Source organism: Phyllostomus hastatus, unplaced genomic scaffold (assembly GCF_019186645.2).
Source record: "Phyllostomus hastatus isolate PE091 unplaced genomic scaffold, TTU_PhHast_1.1 phas_scaffold_182, whole genome shotgun sequence".
In the NCBI taxonomy this organism is placed as follows: domain Eukaryota; kingdom Metazoa; phylum Chordata; class Mammalia; order Chiroptera; family Phyllostomidae; genus Phyllostomus; species Phyllostomus hastatus.
In genome coordinates, this window is record NW_025334013.1 from 9,352,103 (window position 1) to 9,370,082 (window position 17,980).

Here is a 17,980-nt window from a genome sequence, read left to right on the forward strand (position 1 = left end):
GACTCACGTCTGCTCTGCCCCACAATCTCCGTTTGAGGGCCGAAGCTGGGTCCCTCTGCTCCTTTCCGTGACTTGGATCCCAGTGAATTGGCCTCTCCGGCGTTTATGCTTCCTCAGCAACAGCCACCGACTCCTCTGGAGGGTCCGTAGGGTCTCAGGGCTCACAATTCCCCAGCCTGGCTCCAGGGATAGAGCACACGGCCTGGACTTGGGTCTGTCAGCACACCCATGCCCTGGCCTCCGTCATCAGCCCGGAGGTGACCCAAGCTGGTCCTATCAGAGAGCGTCCCAGGACTCCGAGACTGTGGAGACAAACCCAGTTCTCTTCCTCCGTGCTGGATGTGAATGAAGAAGCTCCTTGGGGCCTTAGGATGAAGTTGACACCAAGAATGACAGAGCTGAAAAAATGGAAAGGCTGGGTCCTCAGAGACAGCAATGAGCCACCGGATCGAGCCTTGCCTGAAGCCCACCCTATGCTACACTTCTCAGTCATGAGAACTGTGGTAGACTGAGGCAAGGTCTCCCAAAATACGTCCACATTCTAATGCCTGGAACCTCTGAACGTCATCTCACCTAACAAAAAGAAGGGGTGGGTCTTTGTAAATGGGATTTCAATTAAGAATTACAAGATAGATTTTTTCCCCCAAAGATTTTATTTATTTATTTTTAGAGAGATGGGAAAGGAGGGAGAGAAACACTGATGTGTGAGAGATACATCGATCACTTGCCTCTCACACCCCCCCCAACCAGGGACCTGACCTGCAACCCAGGCTTGTGCCCTGACTGGGAATCGAACCAGTGACCTTTTGGTTGGCAGGCCAGTGCTCAATCCACTGAGCCACACCAGCCAGGGCTATAAGGCGGATTTAAGTTAAGAATTAAGAATCTGGGTGGGCCCCAAATGCAATCACAAGTATCCTTATAAAAGGGAGGCGGAGGTCTCAGAGACAGAGACCGGAGAGGTACAGCTGCCAGTCTAGGGTGCTGGCAGCCACTGGAAGCTGAACTAGGCAAGGGACAGCTCTCCCCTCAAGACTATCTCTGCTGCAGCATGGAGCCTGGACATCCAGACACCGAGATTTTGACCCACGGATACCAATTTCGGAGACTGCTGGCCTCCACAACTGTGAGAGAACACACCTCTGTTGATTGCGTCATCTAGTTTGCAGTGATTTGTTAGTGAAGCTGTAAGAAACAAGTACAAGAACTACTAAAGTGTCTTTAATATTTAAGCCTATTCAAATGTGCTATTTTGTTCATAGCAGCCCAAAGCGGTCTGATCCGAGGTCCCTCTCCCAGCCTCCCCTGGTTGAGACGGGAACTCTACAGAAGGGCACATCCCCCATGAGAGGCGGCCCAAGACCCTCCTGGTCTTCAGCTGGGGAGATGGGGCTGGGGTGGCGGGGGGGACGGACAGCATCAGATGGCTCACGGACTCCAAGCGAAGGCACCACGGGAGTTTATTTACAGATAGGCAGTAACCAGGGCCCACACAGGCTCTGGCCAGAAGACCCCAGATACATATATGCCCCGGGACCCGTTAGTACCAGGGCCTTTCCTCGCCAAGCCCCTGGTAGAGGGACCAAGAGGCAGGCAGGGTCAAGGACATGGAAGACAGAGGGCCCCAGTCCTTGCCAGATATCAGGTCACCTGCTGTGGCCCCCATGCCAGAGGAAGAAACCACCCTCGGCCCTGGGAGTGAACACGGAGAAGCGTGAGGACAGCTGTACTCTCGATGCCCGGCCACAGGGCAGAAGTCCCAGCGGCAGCGGCTTGGGGCACGGAGACACTGCAGGTCCCCTCCAGACCTGTCTGGGAGCCGGGCGTGGAACTGGTGTCCCAGGCCCCGGCTGCCCATCACGCAGGAGGCTCCCCGAGTTTGCTGGTGGCACTTGTGATCCGCTTATTCTCCCGGAGGTTTCGGAGGCGGGCGCTGAGGCTGCTGATCTCCTCCACGTAGGCCTGCGGCACCCACCCCTTCTCACCATCTGCCAGGCGGACCCCCTCCAGCCAGCCTGGGGGCACACAGGCCAGGAGCGGCATCAGTGGCATCGGAGCGACACCGGGGCCAGGTCTGCGAGGGAAGGCCCCTAGGCCCTGACACAAGTCTCATCTGCACCACTGGGGCCGAGGTGATGTCACCTGAGCATCTCCCAGCTCCAAGAAGGACCCTGCCTCTAGGATTCTCGTAGGGGAACTTCTGACCTGTCTTTCCTAACATCCTCAAAGAAGGGTACTTCCCACTCTCCCCCACCAGTCACTCTCAATCCTACATCTTTACAAGTAGGAAGTTCCTCCTCTTGTCTAACTTCACTCCAGCATGCTGTGGCTGGTTGATCAATGCTTGCATAACCTTTTCCTGTGATGTCTCAGCCGTCGAGCTCCCTCCTACTCGTGCCAGCCCCGTCAGGGAGGCCTTCCCAGAGGGCCCCTCTCACCGTCACTGGTCCGGGTCCTCACGGCCAGGATGTCAGTCTTCTCCAAGGTCAGCTCATCCGGCTGCAGCGCCTTGTATGTCCTGACACACTGGACCTGGGGGCGGTCTGACAGCCCCAGAGAGACTGAGGGAGTCCCCAGAGCATGATGGGGTGGGCAGGGAGGGGCAGTAGGAGGAAGTAAGGGGGTGGGCGGGTGGTCGCTGATGCTTCTTTTCCTCTGCCCCTCCCTAACCCTCCCTGGCCATTCCTCTCCTCTCTTACCCTAAACACAAGCCCTAGGTGAATCCGGTCTCTCCCAGCTTCAGTCACTCTTTCTGTACCCAGGGCTCTCTCCTCCCCAGCTCAGCCTGACACCTTGCTCCTGACCTCCAGGCCAGTGCCCAGCTGCCCCCAGAAACCCACCACAGAACAGTAGTGGCCCCTTCATATGCCCCCTATGCTACTCGGGTGCTCCCTCTAGGCCGTTGTTCTCGACTGGGATTCAAGCCACATCACTCCCGAGTGCATAACCCTCCAGGGCTTCCTGCTCCCGTTAGAATTAGGTCCCAAGTCCTCCCCGCAGCCTACAAAGCCCTGCGTGGTCCCCCATTGCCCCTTGCTAACCTCATCTCCTCTGTTTCCTCTCCCATCCGTGGATGGAGCTCAGCCACACTGGTCACCCTGATGACACCCTAAGCTCCCTCCTGCCTCAGGGCCTTTGCACTGGCTGTTCCTCCTGCCAGGAGCGCTCTGCTCCCAGGTCCTTTCACGGCTGCCCCTCCTCATCCTTCAGGTCCCTTCCCTGACCACCGCTTTGGAATGGGAAGCTCACCCACCAGCCTAAACAGGATTGCTGCAGCGCTCAAGCCATAGAATCTATTCCAGTCCAGGCTCTCAGCTCTTTCTACCATGCTGGGTGGGCTGGTAGTATTGGGTGAACTCGGACAAGTCACTTTACCTACTGAGGCTCTGTTTTCTAACTTGTAAAATAGGCTTCTGTAGGGGAGGACACAGGAGGATATAAAAGGCTTTGCCATCTCCCGGGTGCTGCCTGTGCATATGGGGGTCGGCCTGTCCTATGTAAATTCTCCCTGCCCTTCGAGGTTCTGCAGAGCCACCCGACTACCCCAGGCCACTGGAGCCCTCTCCCTGGTAGCCCCGCTGGCCACATGGCACCCAGCATTGGAGGGAAGGGGGAAAGCAACAAGGTGGACCCAGCCCAGGGGACGCGGGCCTTGGAGGGAGGAGAGTGGCAGGCTGCTACCTTCCCCCTCGCTGATGACCTCCTTGTCCTCCTGGGGGCTGGAGGGGCACATGGCAGAGATCCATCGCTGCTTCTCGCTTCTAGGAAGGGAGGCCGAGTTATCACAACATGCAAACTGCCTGTCCCAGGGCCGGGGTGGTGAAACGGCTGGGAGGATGAGGTGTGATGTCCGGACCTGGAACCCAGGCCACGTCTTCCCCGCCCCAGGACACACCTCCCAGCCCCGTTCCCACAGCCCTGTGCCCCACCGAGCTCGATCCGAAGAACAGAGCAGGCCCAGAGCCCCCTGGGTGCCAGCTCTGCCCATGCCCTGGAGCTGGAGAAAACAGGCCAGTGCCTGCCTAACGGCGGGGTCCTCTCCCCCCACAGCCAGGCCCACTCACTCCGTCTGCGCCCTCAGCAGGAACTGGTGCTTCGCGTGCTGCCCGTGGAGGAGCTGGAGGAGGAACACATGGCCAGGGATGCCTTGGGGCTTCAGGCTCAGGTCCTTCACCTGTAGCTCGGCCATCTTGGCGTGCACAAAAACGGCAAACTTCCCCAGCCTGCGGGACCGGGGGAGGCCAGGTCAGCCAGGCCTCGCCCTCGGGACTAGCCAAGTTCTGATTGCAGGGAGAGGGGGTCCTCTGCCCCTCAGGAACCTTCCCCAAGGAATCTTGGCTGCACAGGGCACCGCCTCCCTGGCAGCCAGCAAGTTCACAGAAGGACCCGGGTGCTCCGTTCCCGCCAGATCACTAACAGGTGGAAGGTGAGCAGACCAGCCCCCGGCTGCAGGCGCGCCGGCACCTTCTCCCCGAGCCTCGGCCCTGAGCCCGTTCTGAGAGCCAACGGGCAGACACTCTGATGAGACCTCCGCGCTGTTCAGTGTCTGAGCCACTAACTGGTCTGGAAGCTGAACTTTGTCTCTCGTTCTGTTCGCTTTGGCCAACAGCCACTTGCAGGAAGGATGGGTGGGTTGGCGGGGGGCAGATTCGGGGGTGTTTCCATAAGTTTCTTCGTCTCGACCCATTTAAAGAGAATTTAGTATCTCCCACCCCAAACCAGATCCCCTCGCTGCTCCCCATTCCAGTGAAAGACCCCTCCCGAGAGGGAACTCGGTCATCATTCCTGCTTCTCCTCCCTCTTCCCTCGCCCCACACCGGCGACTACGTCCCACCTGTCATCTCCTTATCGTCCCCGGAACCCACCTACCCCTTCTGCAGCATCCGCTCTCACTGGGGCAGTTGTGGGAGCTTCCGGTGCCCCCCTCCAGTCCATCCTCCACATTGACCAAGAGTACAACGCCACACATCCTCTGCTTCACCCTCCATGTTTCCTACTGCCCTCGGAAGGTCCAGCCTCTCTCTCCTGACTTTCAACATTCCAACCCCCACCCCCGTACACATCTGGACACATGGGTTCCATTTTCTACCACACACACTCTGCTCTTACACCTTACTGCGACTTTGCCGTATTCTCCCAAACGCCCTCCCTACCTGGAAAGCTCCTACTTATCCTTCAGAACCCGCCTCAAATGTCCCTTCCTTTGTGACACTGTACTGACTCTCCCCCCACACCGGGGTGTGCTACAGTACGAGTACGCCCTCCCACCGAAACCCTGACCGGGTGCTTGTCGGGATGTTTTCCCTGGTCCGAGACTCCTGTGAGCGGAGAACGAGTCCCATTCATTCACCGCTGTGCCCCCAGCCCTGGCCACAGGGCCCAGTACAGAACAGGGCTGCAGTGATGCTGCACCGGACAAAGAAATAAACCGGAAATGAACTCTTCCCACAGCGGAAGATGTCCATCCTTCATCCCATCCAGCCTTCAGGCCGACCTCATTCAGGAAGTCTTCATCATCCCAAACTTATAATAACCGCAGCTAACACCGAGTGAGTGTTCCCGAGGTGCCAAGTGCACGCTAAGTTCTTTCCCTGTGATAATAATATCACATGAATCTCCCTACATAGTAGCCTCTATTTTACGGGCGGGAGGCAGGGAAGTGCAGTGGTTAAGAGCTGAGACCTGGCATCACACGGACCCGGCTTCCTCCTGACTCCCGCATTGACCAGCTCCGAGACACCAAGAATAACAAGGGCAACTACTTCCCAGGGAAATACTTAGAGGACAAAAGGGAACAGCCCACACAGCGTGCCTGGCACAGAGCAGGCGCACAGTAAAGGTTGGCTGCTATCACAATGACTCAGGGCAGACCCGGGACTCCAGGGCCGTGTGCTCTTAGCCTCTGCTCTGACTGACTTAAGCTCAGAGCTTCGAGTCCTCTGCACATAGTCCGGCTCTTGATTCTGGAAGATGAACTTGCCTTGAATCTCTGTCTTTCCTGCCAGTGCCTCCCAGGCTCAGGGTGCCCTGGCGATACTGTCCGGAGCTGGCCAGGGCTTCCAGGCCCAGCGACGGACTGGGTGTGAGCCAATGAGCCAATGATGCATGCAGAAGGGAGCCTGGCTCCAATCACCCTTCCCTCACACCCTGCTCCGACTCACTCCTTCCGCCGGGAGAGAAGCAAGCAGTCGTTGAAGAGGTGCAGGTAGACTGCCTTGCTGGACAGCTTCAGCTTGGCCGGGGGCGCGGCAGGCAGTGGTGCCAGCTCCACCAGCTCCCCGTGCCGCACCAGCCAGCGAGCCTGAGAGATCAGTGGGAAGATCTGGGGAGGTGGAGGAGGCAAGGCGGGGGACAGGTCAGGCGGAGAGCAGCAGGGCAGAGGGCACAGGCCAGGGATGGGAGGGGACAAGAGCTGCCCTTTGTGTGCCCGTCCCGCCAGCTGTGGGCATGCACCTTGCCCTCGAAGTGGATCTTCTTGCTCAGGTGGATGAGCTCCTCTGTCCTCTTCATGGACTGCACGCTGGCATTGCATTCTTGCACCAGCTGGGGAGGCCATAGGTGGGTCACTCGCAGCCCCCAAACCCTGGTTCCTAGAGCCCAGCCTCAGACTCCCGCCTGGGGACCAGAAGCTCTGAAGGCTGGGGCTGTTTTAGAGATTCACTGAGGCTCTGGGGAGGGCCCTGGGAGCCAGATAGCTCCTGCCCTGAGAAGCTCACCTCCTTGAGTGCATTGAAGGCCTTGGTGGCCATGTCTTCATCTTCAGAGCCCTGTGCTGTCCGCTTCAGGATGTTCTAGAAGATAGGGTCGGTTCAATGAGGCAGACCATGACCTCCCCCCATGATCTTGCCTCCCTGGTGGGTGCCCAGAAAGGGCTGTGGGAGAGCACAGCAGCCTCTCCTTTGCCAGCCCTCACTGCAGCCTGGTGCCCACCCTCCAGGTACCTCCACCAGCATCTTGAGGCGGGTGATCCTCTGAAATGGCAGGATGAGGAAGGAGGTGAGGGGCAGACGTTGGCACACGGGAGACTCTTCTAGTCGAGCCAGGATGCCAGGGAACTTGGGGTTCTCCAGGCTGGAAAATGGGAAAGGGTCTGGGGTCACAGTTGGGCCTGAACTCCTGAGCCAGCTACCCCATCGGCTCTGCAGGTGTTTCTCAGCAGGTCCTTCCTGCATGCTGGCCACGGATCCCTTTTCAGGGACCCCTCCCTCTCAGGTCACCCTTCCTCACCCAGGTCTCTGCACCCAATCCCACCTGAGAATCCCTTTATCCTCCCCCCTTTCAGGGTCCCCAGCCCTACAGCAGGCGCTGGTAGGTGCGCTCCTGGTAGGCCTGGTTGGTAACGTAGGGCAGGTAGACGCGGCGGAAGGCCGGGCAGTGGTGCAATACAATGTCGCACACGCTGAAGCGCAGTACATCTGCCTCGAGGCGCTGCTCCAGGTCCTGCAGGAACCTGAGGGGTCAGCTGTGGGTCAGGGCCAGGGTGAGACCCGAAACCTGGGAGCCTGGCCAATCGCAGGCTCGGTCCCCGCCCCCAGCCAGACCAGGCCAGTCCCTCACCTCTCACTGGTGCTCTTGACCTCGGGCAGTTTGGAGAACAACCACTGTTTGTCCTGCGCCCCCAGACACTCACTCAGCTCGGCCGAGCCTAAGAAGTGGTCCACGGCCACCGATAGGCTGTGGATGTATGAGGCCTCGGACGTGATCAGCTCAAACTTGGCCTGAGCAAGGGCGGATGCAGGGTTGAACCTGCCGGAGCAGCCCACCTGGACAAGCCCTCCCCGCAGAGCTCCCACCCCAAGCCCTGGACATCACCTCCTTAGACACAGCCACACCCCGTCTTCCCGACCCCATCTCTAGCGCCATCCCTGATCTGGTGCCTGGTGGTGTTCGGGACCCATCATCCCCTGCCGCGAGCAAATTCAAACGAAATTGAAGCCCTGGATTAAGCCCGTAGCCCAGCGCTTCGAGCCCTGCCAGTCATCCAATGGCCCCGCCCTCAAAGACCCCGCCCACCACACGGTTCGTTCTCGTTGGCTCTAAAGCTTGCCGGCCCTAGCTTTCAGCGATTCCCTCCTCCTCTAGCCCAGCCTGAATCCGCCCCTCCTCTGTTCCTGCCCTATCCTAGGCCTCGCCCCGTTGGACCCTCCCCTGACCCTGCCCCTCGCCCAGCTTCTCCCCTGGCCTTTGGCTCCAAGGCTCCTCCTTCTTCGCTTGCAGCCAGCCCCGCATTGTCAGGTCCTAGCAACCACCTTCGGATTTACAGTCCCATCGGTACCTCCCTCCTGTGCCCCCAAGTTCCCCGCCTTCTGCGCCCCGCTAAGTCTCGGGACCGGGTACTCCTGTCCCTACTCCTCCTGTTGCCCCACCCCCTCTGGGCCTCAGGACCACCTTCCACGACTGGCAGCTCTGCTGGCCCCGCCCCGCCCCGCCCCACCCCACCCCTCCAAGTCCCCGCCAGCACCTCCTGCAGTTTGCAGTCGCGCAGGCTCAGCGTGGCCAGGACACCGCTCCCTCGCACGTCGGGGATGTCTTGCCACAGCGAGAAGGTGGAGCCTCGCGCTGAGCGCTGCGCCCGGAAGGAGCTGCTCGGGGAGAGGTTGGCGCGCGGCGGCCCGGGCCCCTCCTCCGTGCCCTCGGCCTCGTCCCCTGGGCCCTCCTCCTCGCGCTGCTGCCGCCGCAGTTCGCGGGCACTGGCCACGTCGCTGTATTCCTGGTAGAGGACGGCTGGGCGGGGGAAAGGGCAGGGGAGGGCTGTGGGGCTCCCGCCAGCCGCCGCCCGGCTCCTCCCGGGCTCCCCCAAGAGCCCGCCTCATTCTTCAAGTCTTTCCGAAGGTTCAGATAGCCGGACACAGTGCATTCATTCATTCATTCACTCATTCATCCCCCAAACATTGCTTGAGCTCCAACTGCGTGCTAGCCACTGTGCTGGATACTGAAATTCAATTCTCTCCCTCTCACACGATCCCGGAATCCGTTTCCCAGCTTCCCCGAACCCCTAGCCTCTACCTCCATGACCCCCTCCCGCGTACAGTTAAGGAGGAACCGTGACTGTCGTCGCTCGCTGGCACTTCTGGAACCCAGAGCCGGCTCTTCCTGTGATTCCAGCCTAGGAAACAGAGAAAGTCAGGGGTCTTCTTTGCCTGCGCCCCCCCGCCTCACACCCGATCCCGGGGTGGGACATGGTACCTGGACTCAGGCCAGCTGCCATGGCCCCCGCTCGGGTCCACAGGGGCCGCCATTGCCACACTGTCCGCCCTCATCTCTACACTGCGCGACTCCCTTCCAGATGCTTTCCCTGGAGAGGGCGAGACCTGAGGGTAGGTGGCCCGAAGAGAGTGTCCCTGGGCACCCAGGCGCCACACTCCAGCTGACCAGCACTCAGTCTCAGGTGTCCAGTGAGTGAGCCTTGCCCCACCCTGCATCTGGCTCCTGGGCTGCTCTAAGGGCCGAGGGGAGGAGCAGGTACCTTCCCGAGGTGCTCCGGTGCCTGACCCTTGGGTCAATGTCCTGGCTGCTGAATTCCGCCCCAGGCGCAGGGAAGAGTGCAGCCGGGTCATCAGCTCAGAGGCGGAAAAGCGCCTCCGCTCAGGCCCCTGGAGGCCCACTCGGCCGGGCCCAGACAGCTCTAGTGACCTAGGCTCCTCTGTGTCCAGGGACTGCTCTGCCACCTGGCCGGGCTCGAGGAAGACGGCGTGGGCCTCTTCACGCTGGTACACCCGCATCTTGCGCCCTGCAGGTGGGGTGAGAACACAGGCTGGCATCCACTGGGGTCTCGCCCCACCCCCCTCCCTGCTGCTGCCCTGTGGCCCGGAGCATCTGGACAAGATGCCCAAGTGAAAGGGCAATGTTTTTGCCAAGATCTGGTCCCCAGAGAAATGAATTTGACTAGAGGGGTGGAGAGAGCGCAGTGCCTGACTGCAGCGGGGGGAAGGCGGGCAGAGGGCCAGGAAGACCAGGACAGCCACTCATGTGCTGTGTGACCGCAGAAAAGTCACTCATCTTCCCTGGGCTCCAAGCTCTCTATCACTAAAATCCACTTGTCCTGCCTCTTTGGGGAACTCTGGGGCTTAGGAGTCCTAAAAAGCCACCCCACCTGTCCCCTATTCGTTCCACTGGGCCACCACTCCCTCACCCAGAGTGACTCACACGCTGACTTCTTCTCTGAGCCATGGCTGGCCCGGCGCTGCGGCTGGGGGTGCTGGGGACTCCAGGGTCCCTCCAGAGCTGGGGGCTGGGCACTAGGACAGTGTGGCCAGCTGCCAGCCCTGCTGGGCCGCATCCCCCCACTGGTAGCAGTCTCGGTGTCTGGGACTCCTGGGGACGGTGGCCATAGCAGCCCTTGGAGAGGAGCAGGGGTCCCCAGGGACCAGCGGCTGCCAGGAGCCTGCAGCTCCTCTGGGGTGACAGGAAAGAGATCCAGACACACAGGGCTTGGGGGCTGCAGGGTGGGCAACTCCGCAAAGGACAGACTCTCCTGCTGGCATACAGCTACTGGGTGGCAGGCAGTACCAGGTGGCCCAGCCAGGTGGGACTGGAGGGTGGCAGGTGGCCCACAGTCCATTCCTCTTTTGCTCTGCCCCTCACCTGGGCCTGCAGGGGAGAAGGTTTCAAAGCCAGACACAGGACAGCAGGGCTGGCCAGTAAGTGACCACGTCCTGGAGGCCTGGACAAAACCTCATGTACACGTGTGTGCACACACCTGTACAAGCACATCCACACACCTGGTTACATAGGAATAGCTGATGCTTACTTGGTTTTTAATGAATGATAAGCTAGGTGCCTTGTGCATATTATCTCATTTAATTCTCACTGCAACCCTGAGTCGATGCTACTTTTAGCCCCACTCCATAGGTGAGGAAAGTGAGGCGCAGAGGTTATTTGGTGACGGGTGGAACCAGGGTTCAAACCCAGGCAGTCCAGCTCTAAACCACCCCGTATGTTTTCGAACTCTCGCTGACCCACGATCAGATGTACAGACATGCGCACTGTCACACAAATGCACGTACGTTTCACATGCATCCACACACACTTCCTCCCAGGTTTACGTACTCACATACGCACTCTGACAGGTACACACTCAGACATTTCACACTCACAGGCTCACACACCCACACACAACGACACAATTTTCCCACACACTGACCCATCAGTTATTTACACATCCACTCACACTTTCTCACACTCCTGTCCCATTCACACTCGCTCACCAGGATGCAGACACAAACATCCAGGCCCAGGAGTCCCGGCTCTGGTGTTACCCAGCCTCCCTTCCCGGGCCCAGAGTGGCAGCCTCCGGCACTGAGCGGTGCCCACACCCATGCCAAGCTGGCTGGGAGGGTCACAGAGCGGCAGGAGTGCCACCACACAGATCGGGCCGGGCCCTCCCAGGAGAAGGACGGGGCGGTGTCCCAGCCCCCCAACTCGGGGTGAGGAGGATTTCTTCCCTACGCCAGCTCCCAGCCCAGGCACCGGGCCAGGCGGAAGGGATCCTCTTTGCGTAGGCAGTCCCCCCACCCCCCGCCCCGGGGAGGCTGCTGGAGCCTTGGGGCAGGCCTCAGGATCCAGGGGTCCAAGCTCCCTCGGCCCTGGCCGGGTGGCCCTCCGCCGCTGGCCCTCCTACAGCCCCTCACCTCTCCAGACGAGGCGCGCTGCCGACGTTCGACTGCTCCGGCAGGGGAAGCCCTCTCTCTGCCCAGCTGGCCGGGGGAGATCCCACCCAGACAAAGAGTTTGATTCATCAAACCCTGTGGTGAGGCAGGCGGTAGGGAGGGAGGGAGCAGGCAGCGGCTGGGCGGGGGCCTACCCTAGCCTGGCCTCGCGGTGGGCAGGCGGGGCAGCGAGGAACCCCCCCAGCGCCAGAGGCCCCTCAGGCCAAAAGGGCAGTGCCCAGCCTGGCAGGGCTAGGAGGCCCAGCAGACGGAGGCCGAGATAGAGACCCTTTAGACCGCAACTTAGAACTGAGACCCCAAAGTGCTGAAAACCAGAAATCACAGACACTGAGACACTCAGGGACACCGAGGTGGAGACAGAAAGAGACACAGAAGATTTCGGACAGACCAGACACTCGGAGACAAAGGTGAAGCCAGAAACACCCAGGGAGACAGATGGACGAACATTTCATGCCCTGCGGGGTTGCCAGTCCAGTGGGGAAGCCAAGAAGGAAACGGTTACAATCCAGGCTGGCAAGAGCAGGGTGCTGGGCTCCACACAACCTGAGCGAACATTCCAGGAAGGCTTCTTGGAGGAAGTAATAGCTAACCATTCTGGCTGAAATACCTAGGGACCTAGTACACAAGGAGAATGCTTTGGCCTGGGAGGAACAGTGGCAGTGGCAGTGACCCAGGGAGAGAGGGAGGGAGGAGAGTAGAGGACCCAGTGGGGACAGCCGGGCCTGTGACTGGGCCCCTCAACTCCTCCCCTGCCCTCTCCATCCCCCACCTGAGTGGGAGTGTGCTGCTCCTAAGGGACAGTTACCGTCCCCCACAGGGATGGCTTTAGCTTGTGCCTTAAACCTCTATCCATCTGAGCAAGTACCTCAGTTTCCTCATCTGGTAAATAGGATCGTCATGCCAACTTCAAAACGCCAATGAGAATGAAGGATAACACAGTGGGAGTTCTGTCATGAATCGGCATCCTTCTGAGTATATTACTAGTCTTTCTCCAGCTCGGGAGATGGGCTGGGCTATCACACAGATGGAAAAACTGAGGCAATGAGGGCGAGATACACCCTACTCTGCAGAAACATCTAGCAGGTGACATGGGACCCCTGTCTGCTGGACAGGTCTTCTTCTCCCCAGGAACCGGAAGTCCACAACACAGAGGTCCCCCTCGCTTCTGTGGGCACACACATGCAAGAATGTCCCTGCTCCCTTGTATTCTGGGAGATTGTCTCCACTTGGGCTCTGGAAGCGCCTGAAGGGCAGGAAGGAACCCCCACCCCCTTGTCAGCTGCAGAGATAAACGAGCAAAACATGGAGCCCTTGGGGCAGGAATAACCCTCCTAAAGCTTCAGGAGAAGAAGACTGGGTGAATGTTGGGTGGTGGTGGTGGAAAGCCTTCTAGGGGGAGGTGGGGCAGGAGGCAGGCACCCGGGGGAGAAGCCCGGGAATGACCCAGCTAGCTGTGCTGCCCACCCCGTGGCCTTCCAGGGATGCGGCCCCCTCAGCCTGAGGCTGGGGGCCAAGGAGGCCCAGAGCTGTGTTTATATCGTGTGCAGCACATCTCTGCTGGAAAAGAGAAAAAAAAAAAACCTCAAGAAGAGACGTGGCCGAGGGAGCAGGGACATTACCTGCCCAAGACATGATGACCACAGGACACTCCAGGGCCCATGAGGCCAGAGTTGTTCTGGAACCCACAGGGGGAAACCCTGCCAAAGTTCAAGGTCCGGTGTGGACACGGACAAGCTGTGTGGCCTTCTGCCCTGGCCGGTGCGGCTGGCCTTAGTCAAGTGATAGTCTGTCCCTGGGCCGCAGTGTCCCCATCTGTAAAGTAGCCCCTAAGGCCCCTCCTAGCTGCCCCTTCCAGGAAACCTGTGTCATCAAGAGCATCTCTGCAAGCTGCGAAGGACGGGCAAGGGCCAAGGGTCCCATCCAGTGGGCACTGCCAATCACAGGACAATGGATCCCCTTGGCGAGGCTGGCAGAGCGGGTCCCTGGACACTACCATGGTCCAGGCAAAGCACCTCTGGTCTCCTGTGCCCAGCTCTTCCCTACCCCTTCCCTGGTGCCCCTTGCCCTGTTGCCCAGATGAGTAGGGACCCTGCTAAGGCCCCTTAGCCCCCTAAAGGGACAAAGCCAAGCGGAAGGTCACGGCTGGAAAGGGGATCCAGGCCAAGCAGGCCGTGGAGCCCCAGGAGGCCCGAAGGGAGTGCGGTCCAGGATCAGAGGCCAGTCGGGCAGCACAAAGGACTCACTCTGGAAGACTGGCGGGAGGAGGATGGGGCTGCTGGCAGCCGTGGGGGGCCCTACCTCAGCCGGGGAACTCCATCCAGCCTCCAGCACAGTCCAGGGCTCCAGGCCACCCTGGGGGCTCTGGGGTTGCAGCCAGGTCCTCAGGGGGCGATGTCAGCATGGCCCCCGAGCCCGGGCAATGCAAGCTCCTGGGTATTGTGTGGGGCAGGGAGAGGGGGAGGTGAAGGCGGAGGGAACCTCGCAGGCAGGCAGGCAGGCAGGCGGGCAGGCGGCTGTCTCAACGTGCCTGCTCCCCGCCCCCCTTCCCCAGAACCGGTTTGGCCAGTCTGGGGTACAAGAGGGGGGCTGGAACAATGGGAGTCCTATGCCCAGGAGAGGATCTGAAGGACCCCAGACCGAGTCCTAAAGATGGGGAGGCACTGCTTTTCCTCCCAGCAGACAGGGCACCCTCTTCCAGAGCTTCCCAAACGTGGACACGCTCAGGAGTCTCCTTGGGGCAGGAGAGCATTGAGGGGGCGGGGGGAGCTCCGCAGGGAAGCTCTCACACCTTGGACTCCTCAGGGACCTTGAGAACTCCTCAGTGGGCCGACCCTCTCTGAGCCCACTACAGCACCTACCAAGTGGGGACACTCATCTCTCTGCCTGGGGGACGGAAACCAGGAAGGCAGGCGATGCGATGCATCTAGCGTCATCCTGGCCAGCCCTGCCAGCATCACCGCTCTTCATGAGTGACCCATCTCAACACCTCTAATGGCCTCCTCCACCAGGAAGCCTTCCCAGACTCTAGCCCACACCCAATGAGCCCTCAACAAACCAATGGAACCAGCCCAAGCAGAACCAGCATCAGGGAGTGAGGCCCCACTCTGTGCCCAGCATGCAATCTTCCCACACCTATGAAAGGGGCAGCTGCCTTCTCCCTAGGGCCACCTGCCATTTATTTGAGCACGTGGTAATTGCCAGGCACTGAGCATGAACATGGACGTGTATACATAAATACTAATACTCATGTTGCTAATAACGCTTACTGTGCACTCGCCACGTGCCAGGCACTGCTCTGGATGCTGTGACAGCTCCTGGTTCTCAGATGAGGATACGAGGCTCGCACAGGTCGTGATGAGCATCATCCCACGGAAGCCTCTCATCAGCTCTAGGAAGCGCGTCTCACAGACGACGAAATCGAGGTTCCAGGAATTAAATAGCTTGCTCAGGATCACACAGCTGAGAAGAGTCAGAAGTAATATTCAAATCCAGGTCTGTGTGACTGCACCGCCAACGAGTGTCCTTGATCACTGCCCGCGACTGCCTCGCCAGGCTTTGGAGAGGATCTGGTGAAGAGAATGTCACCGTCTACTGGGAGGGGTGTCAGATGACCTAACGAAATCCTTATTTTCAGCCGAACACGACCAGCATTGATGAACACATGGGGCAGGGGGTCCAGGGCCCAGACCCCAGTGAATGCCCCTCTGCCAACTGGTGGTCATTCAGCGCAAAGTGATTCAGTGCCTCCACTCCCTCATACACCCCTGCCCGCCCCCCACCCCAGAGCATCGTCACATTGTGAGGAGACACTGCACACAGCGAATGGGGACCAGGTGTCCAGGGAGAGGCAGCGAGCTGGGGCGCAGAGAGAGAAGTGTGTTTTCAGCATTGCACACAGGGCGGGACTAGGGGTCTTCAGAGAACTCTGACCCTCTCATCCCGGCTCTGGGGCGACCTTGAGGACGCTGGCCAAGGTACTGCCCAGACCCCCAGCTAGAAGCAGAGAACCATAATCTAAGGAGCATTCTTGGGGACCTAGGGTCCTGGAAGGGCAGTCCTGCCGCACTCGCCCCTGCATCCTGGGCTCCGGGGACAGAGCTTCTGCTGCAGCGAACAGAGAGCAGGACTCGGTCAGGCTGAGCAGGCTGGCCCGCAGGGCAGAGTAGACCCGAGCGGGTGTCCAGTTTAAAAGGGGGTGTGGGCGGAGTTTGGCGGAGGGCGGGGCTTGGAGATAATTAGAGGTATTCAGGCCAATCCTTCCCCCGGGCGAGGACAAACCAGAACCCAGGAGGGGCGGGGGGCAGGGATGAAAGTTGAGCTAAAGTGGGGGGGGAGGGCGGGGGCGTGGCCAGAGGGGCGGGGCCAGGGTCCGCGGGCCCTCTGCCTGAAGGCGGCGCCCCGCGGCAGTCCGCTGGCGCCTGCTTAGCCGGGTAGCGGTCGCGCTTTCTCTTGGTAACCAGGACGGCTGGCACGTTGGGCACGAGCCAAGCCATGAAGCGCTGGCAGAAGAAGACCACGTGCTGGGGAGAAGGGGGACCAAAGAGAGAATGATTGCCTTAGCAATCTTAATTTATAGAGCGCTTACTGGACGCAAGGCACTATTCTGAGGGTTGTCCGGGTATTCATTCGTTTCATCCTCACAGCTCTAGGAGGTCAATACAACTACTACTCCTGTTTTACAAGTGAAGAAACCGAAGCGTAAACAAGTTGTCATTTGCCCAAAGACACAGAGGTATCATTAGAACCCCTTCACACGGGGACGCTGTTAGAGGCCGGCCTAGAAAAGAGGGATCTTGAGCAACGTGCTTCCTACCTCCAAGTCTGTTGCCAAGAGATAGTAGTAGTTGTAGTAGTGAGACTAAGTCATTGAGAACTTGCGATGTGCTGGGCAAGTGCTGGACATCGAATCTTCGTAACGATACTATGAAACAGATCCCATTCTGTAATATATCCCCATGTACAGCCAGCCGGCGGCAGAGTCTGAACTTGAGCCTACCTCGAAAGTGATCGTGAAGTCCAGATGCACAGGCAGCAGCTTCCAGCAGCAGAGAGGGAGGTTCCCCTGCGCGGAAGGCTTTGCACCTGGGCTGCGGAGGGAGCCGGATCCTGCGAGGCTCTCAATTCCACTCCAGGCACTCCCGCCCCTCCCGCTAGAGCTGGCCTGGCTCCTCCAGACCCAGCTTCCTGCCTTCCCAGCTAGGTCCCGCCCCACCCCTTCCACAGGCTCCGTGCTCCTCCCCTCCCAGAAAGGTCCGGCCCTCTCCCCGCTAGCTCCCACCCCTCGCCTGGTGGATGTCCCAACTGCCGGGCGTGTGGTTGCTCTGCGCCAGGTAGGCTGGAGATGCAGGCGCCAGCGTTGAAGCTGACCTAGCAGAGCAGCTGTTGGCGCTGTCTATACTGGTCCAGGAGACGCGGTAGTCTGAGGCGAAGGGGCTGGGGAAAGCTTACAGGGTTGGAGGGTCTTCAAGGCAGAGTCTAACTCACATCCACCGGGGTCGAAACCCACTCCCACAGGGGTATTATTGTCCCTATTTTTGTCCCCCTTTTACTCAGAGAGAAGCAAAGACACAGAGCTCACAGGAGGCAGAACTAGCTCCCACTCTCCTCCATCTCCTGACCCCCAGTGGGGGGGGCTGTCTCTGCGTCATTCCCAGGGAAGCCCTCCCCTCGTCCTGACTAGGCCCAACCCTGTGCCCCTACCCCTCCTGTACCCGTGGCATGACGAACTCCTCCACCCTGCACGCTATGGACCAGACGTTTGCCCACCGAGATGATGAAGAGATGCCAAGTGAGCCCGAGGAGGCAGCTGCTGGGGGCACACAGTGGTTGGCAGACTCAGGGCACCTCGCTCCAGGTTTAGAGACAGTACGGGGCGGCCCCCCCTCCCCGCCAGAGCACCGAGCTGGGCCCCTGCTCCGTGGAGGCCTCACAGGCAGATCCTGCCCCTGCCAGACCTGAGGGTGGGACGACCCCCAACCACCCCAAAGAGCCAACCAGGGGGCATTCACGTCCTCATTCTACATGCTTACTAACCAGGGTGTCCCACACACCCGGGCGTATGTGCTCTCCTGCCTTAGGAGCCAGGCCGCAGCCCAACTCCCTGCGGAGGCTGACCCCTCTGCCCACTACGCCCCCGATCCTCTGGCCAACCCTGCACTGAGGGCCAATGCTGGCGACAGGACCTGCCTGCTCCCCACTGGCCACAGACGGCTGCGTTCCCAAGGGCCTGTGGGGCCGGGGCCCATATCTACTGCTCAACCCACGAGAAGCCAAGGAAGGCCCAGGAAGAGGGTGTCTTGCTTGTGGGGACA

The 17,980-nt window shown here is 59.9% G+C and overlaps 1 protein-coding gene across 8 annotated transcripts; it reads right to left on the reverse strand.

Annotated features, from left to right (window-relative positions):
* Positions 1-801: 801 nt before the first annotated feature.
* ARHGEF19 (Rho guanine nucleotide exchange factor 19) lies at positions 802-16,832 on the reverse strand. 8 transcript variants are annotated; one of them, XM_045859847.1, is made up of 18 exons: positions 16,666-16,832; positions 14,936-15,235; positions 13,968-14,098; positions 10,147-10,590; positions 9,467-9,730; positions 9,187-9,295; positions 9,030-9,106; positions 8,462-8,724; positions 7,558-7,718; positions 7,298-7,450; positions 6,942-7,071; positions 6,717-6,791; positions 6,454-6,543; positions 6,162-6,322; positions 4,065-4,223; positions 3,682-3,761; positions 2,439-2,561; positions 802-2,015 (listed from the first exon to the last, which is right to left on the reverse strand). In XM_045859847.1, exons 4-18 carry the CDS (start codon positions 10,559-10,561, stop codon positions 1,858-1,860), a joined length of 2,418 nt encoding a protein of 805 aa, XP_045715803.1. In that variant the 5' UTR covers positions 10,562-10,590; positions 13,968-14,098; positions 14,936-15,235; positions 16,666-16,832; the 3' UTR covers positions 802-1,857. The 8 variants fall into 8 exon arrangements, with proteins under 8 accessions (XP_045715803.1, XP_045715805.1, XP_045715804.1 ...); XM_045859849.1 differs by lacking the exon at positions 13,968-14,098 and adding an exon at positions 16,483-16,590 and having other exon boundaries at positions 14,936-15,128; XM_045859848.1 differs by lacking the exon at positions 13,968-14,098 and having other exon boundaries at positions 14,936-15,128.
* Positions 16,833-17,980: the final 1,148 nt, after the last annotated feature.

Excerpts from the sequence above, each read along its gene's own strand:
- ARHGEF19 (XM_045859848.1), bottom strand. The coding sequence starts at position 10,561 with ATGGACTGTGGGCCACCTGCCACCCTCCAGTCCCACCTGGCTGGGCCA. Across the intron at positions 7,719-8,461 it reads GCGACTGCAAACTGCAGGAG|GCCAAGTTTGAGCTGATCAC; the intron begins GTGCTGGCGGGG and ends GCCCTTGCTCAG. Across the intron at positions 2,562-3,681 it reads GGTCATCAGCGAGGGGGAAG|TCTCTCTGGGGCTGTCAGAC; the intron begins GTAGCAGCCTGC and ends GGACTCCCTCAG.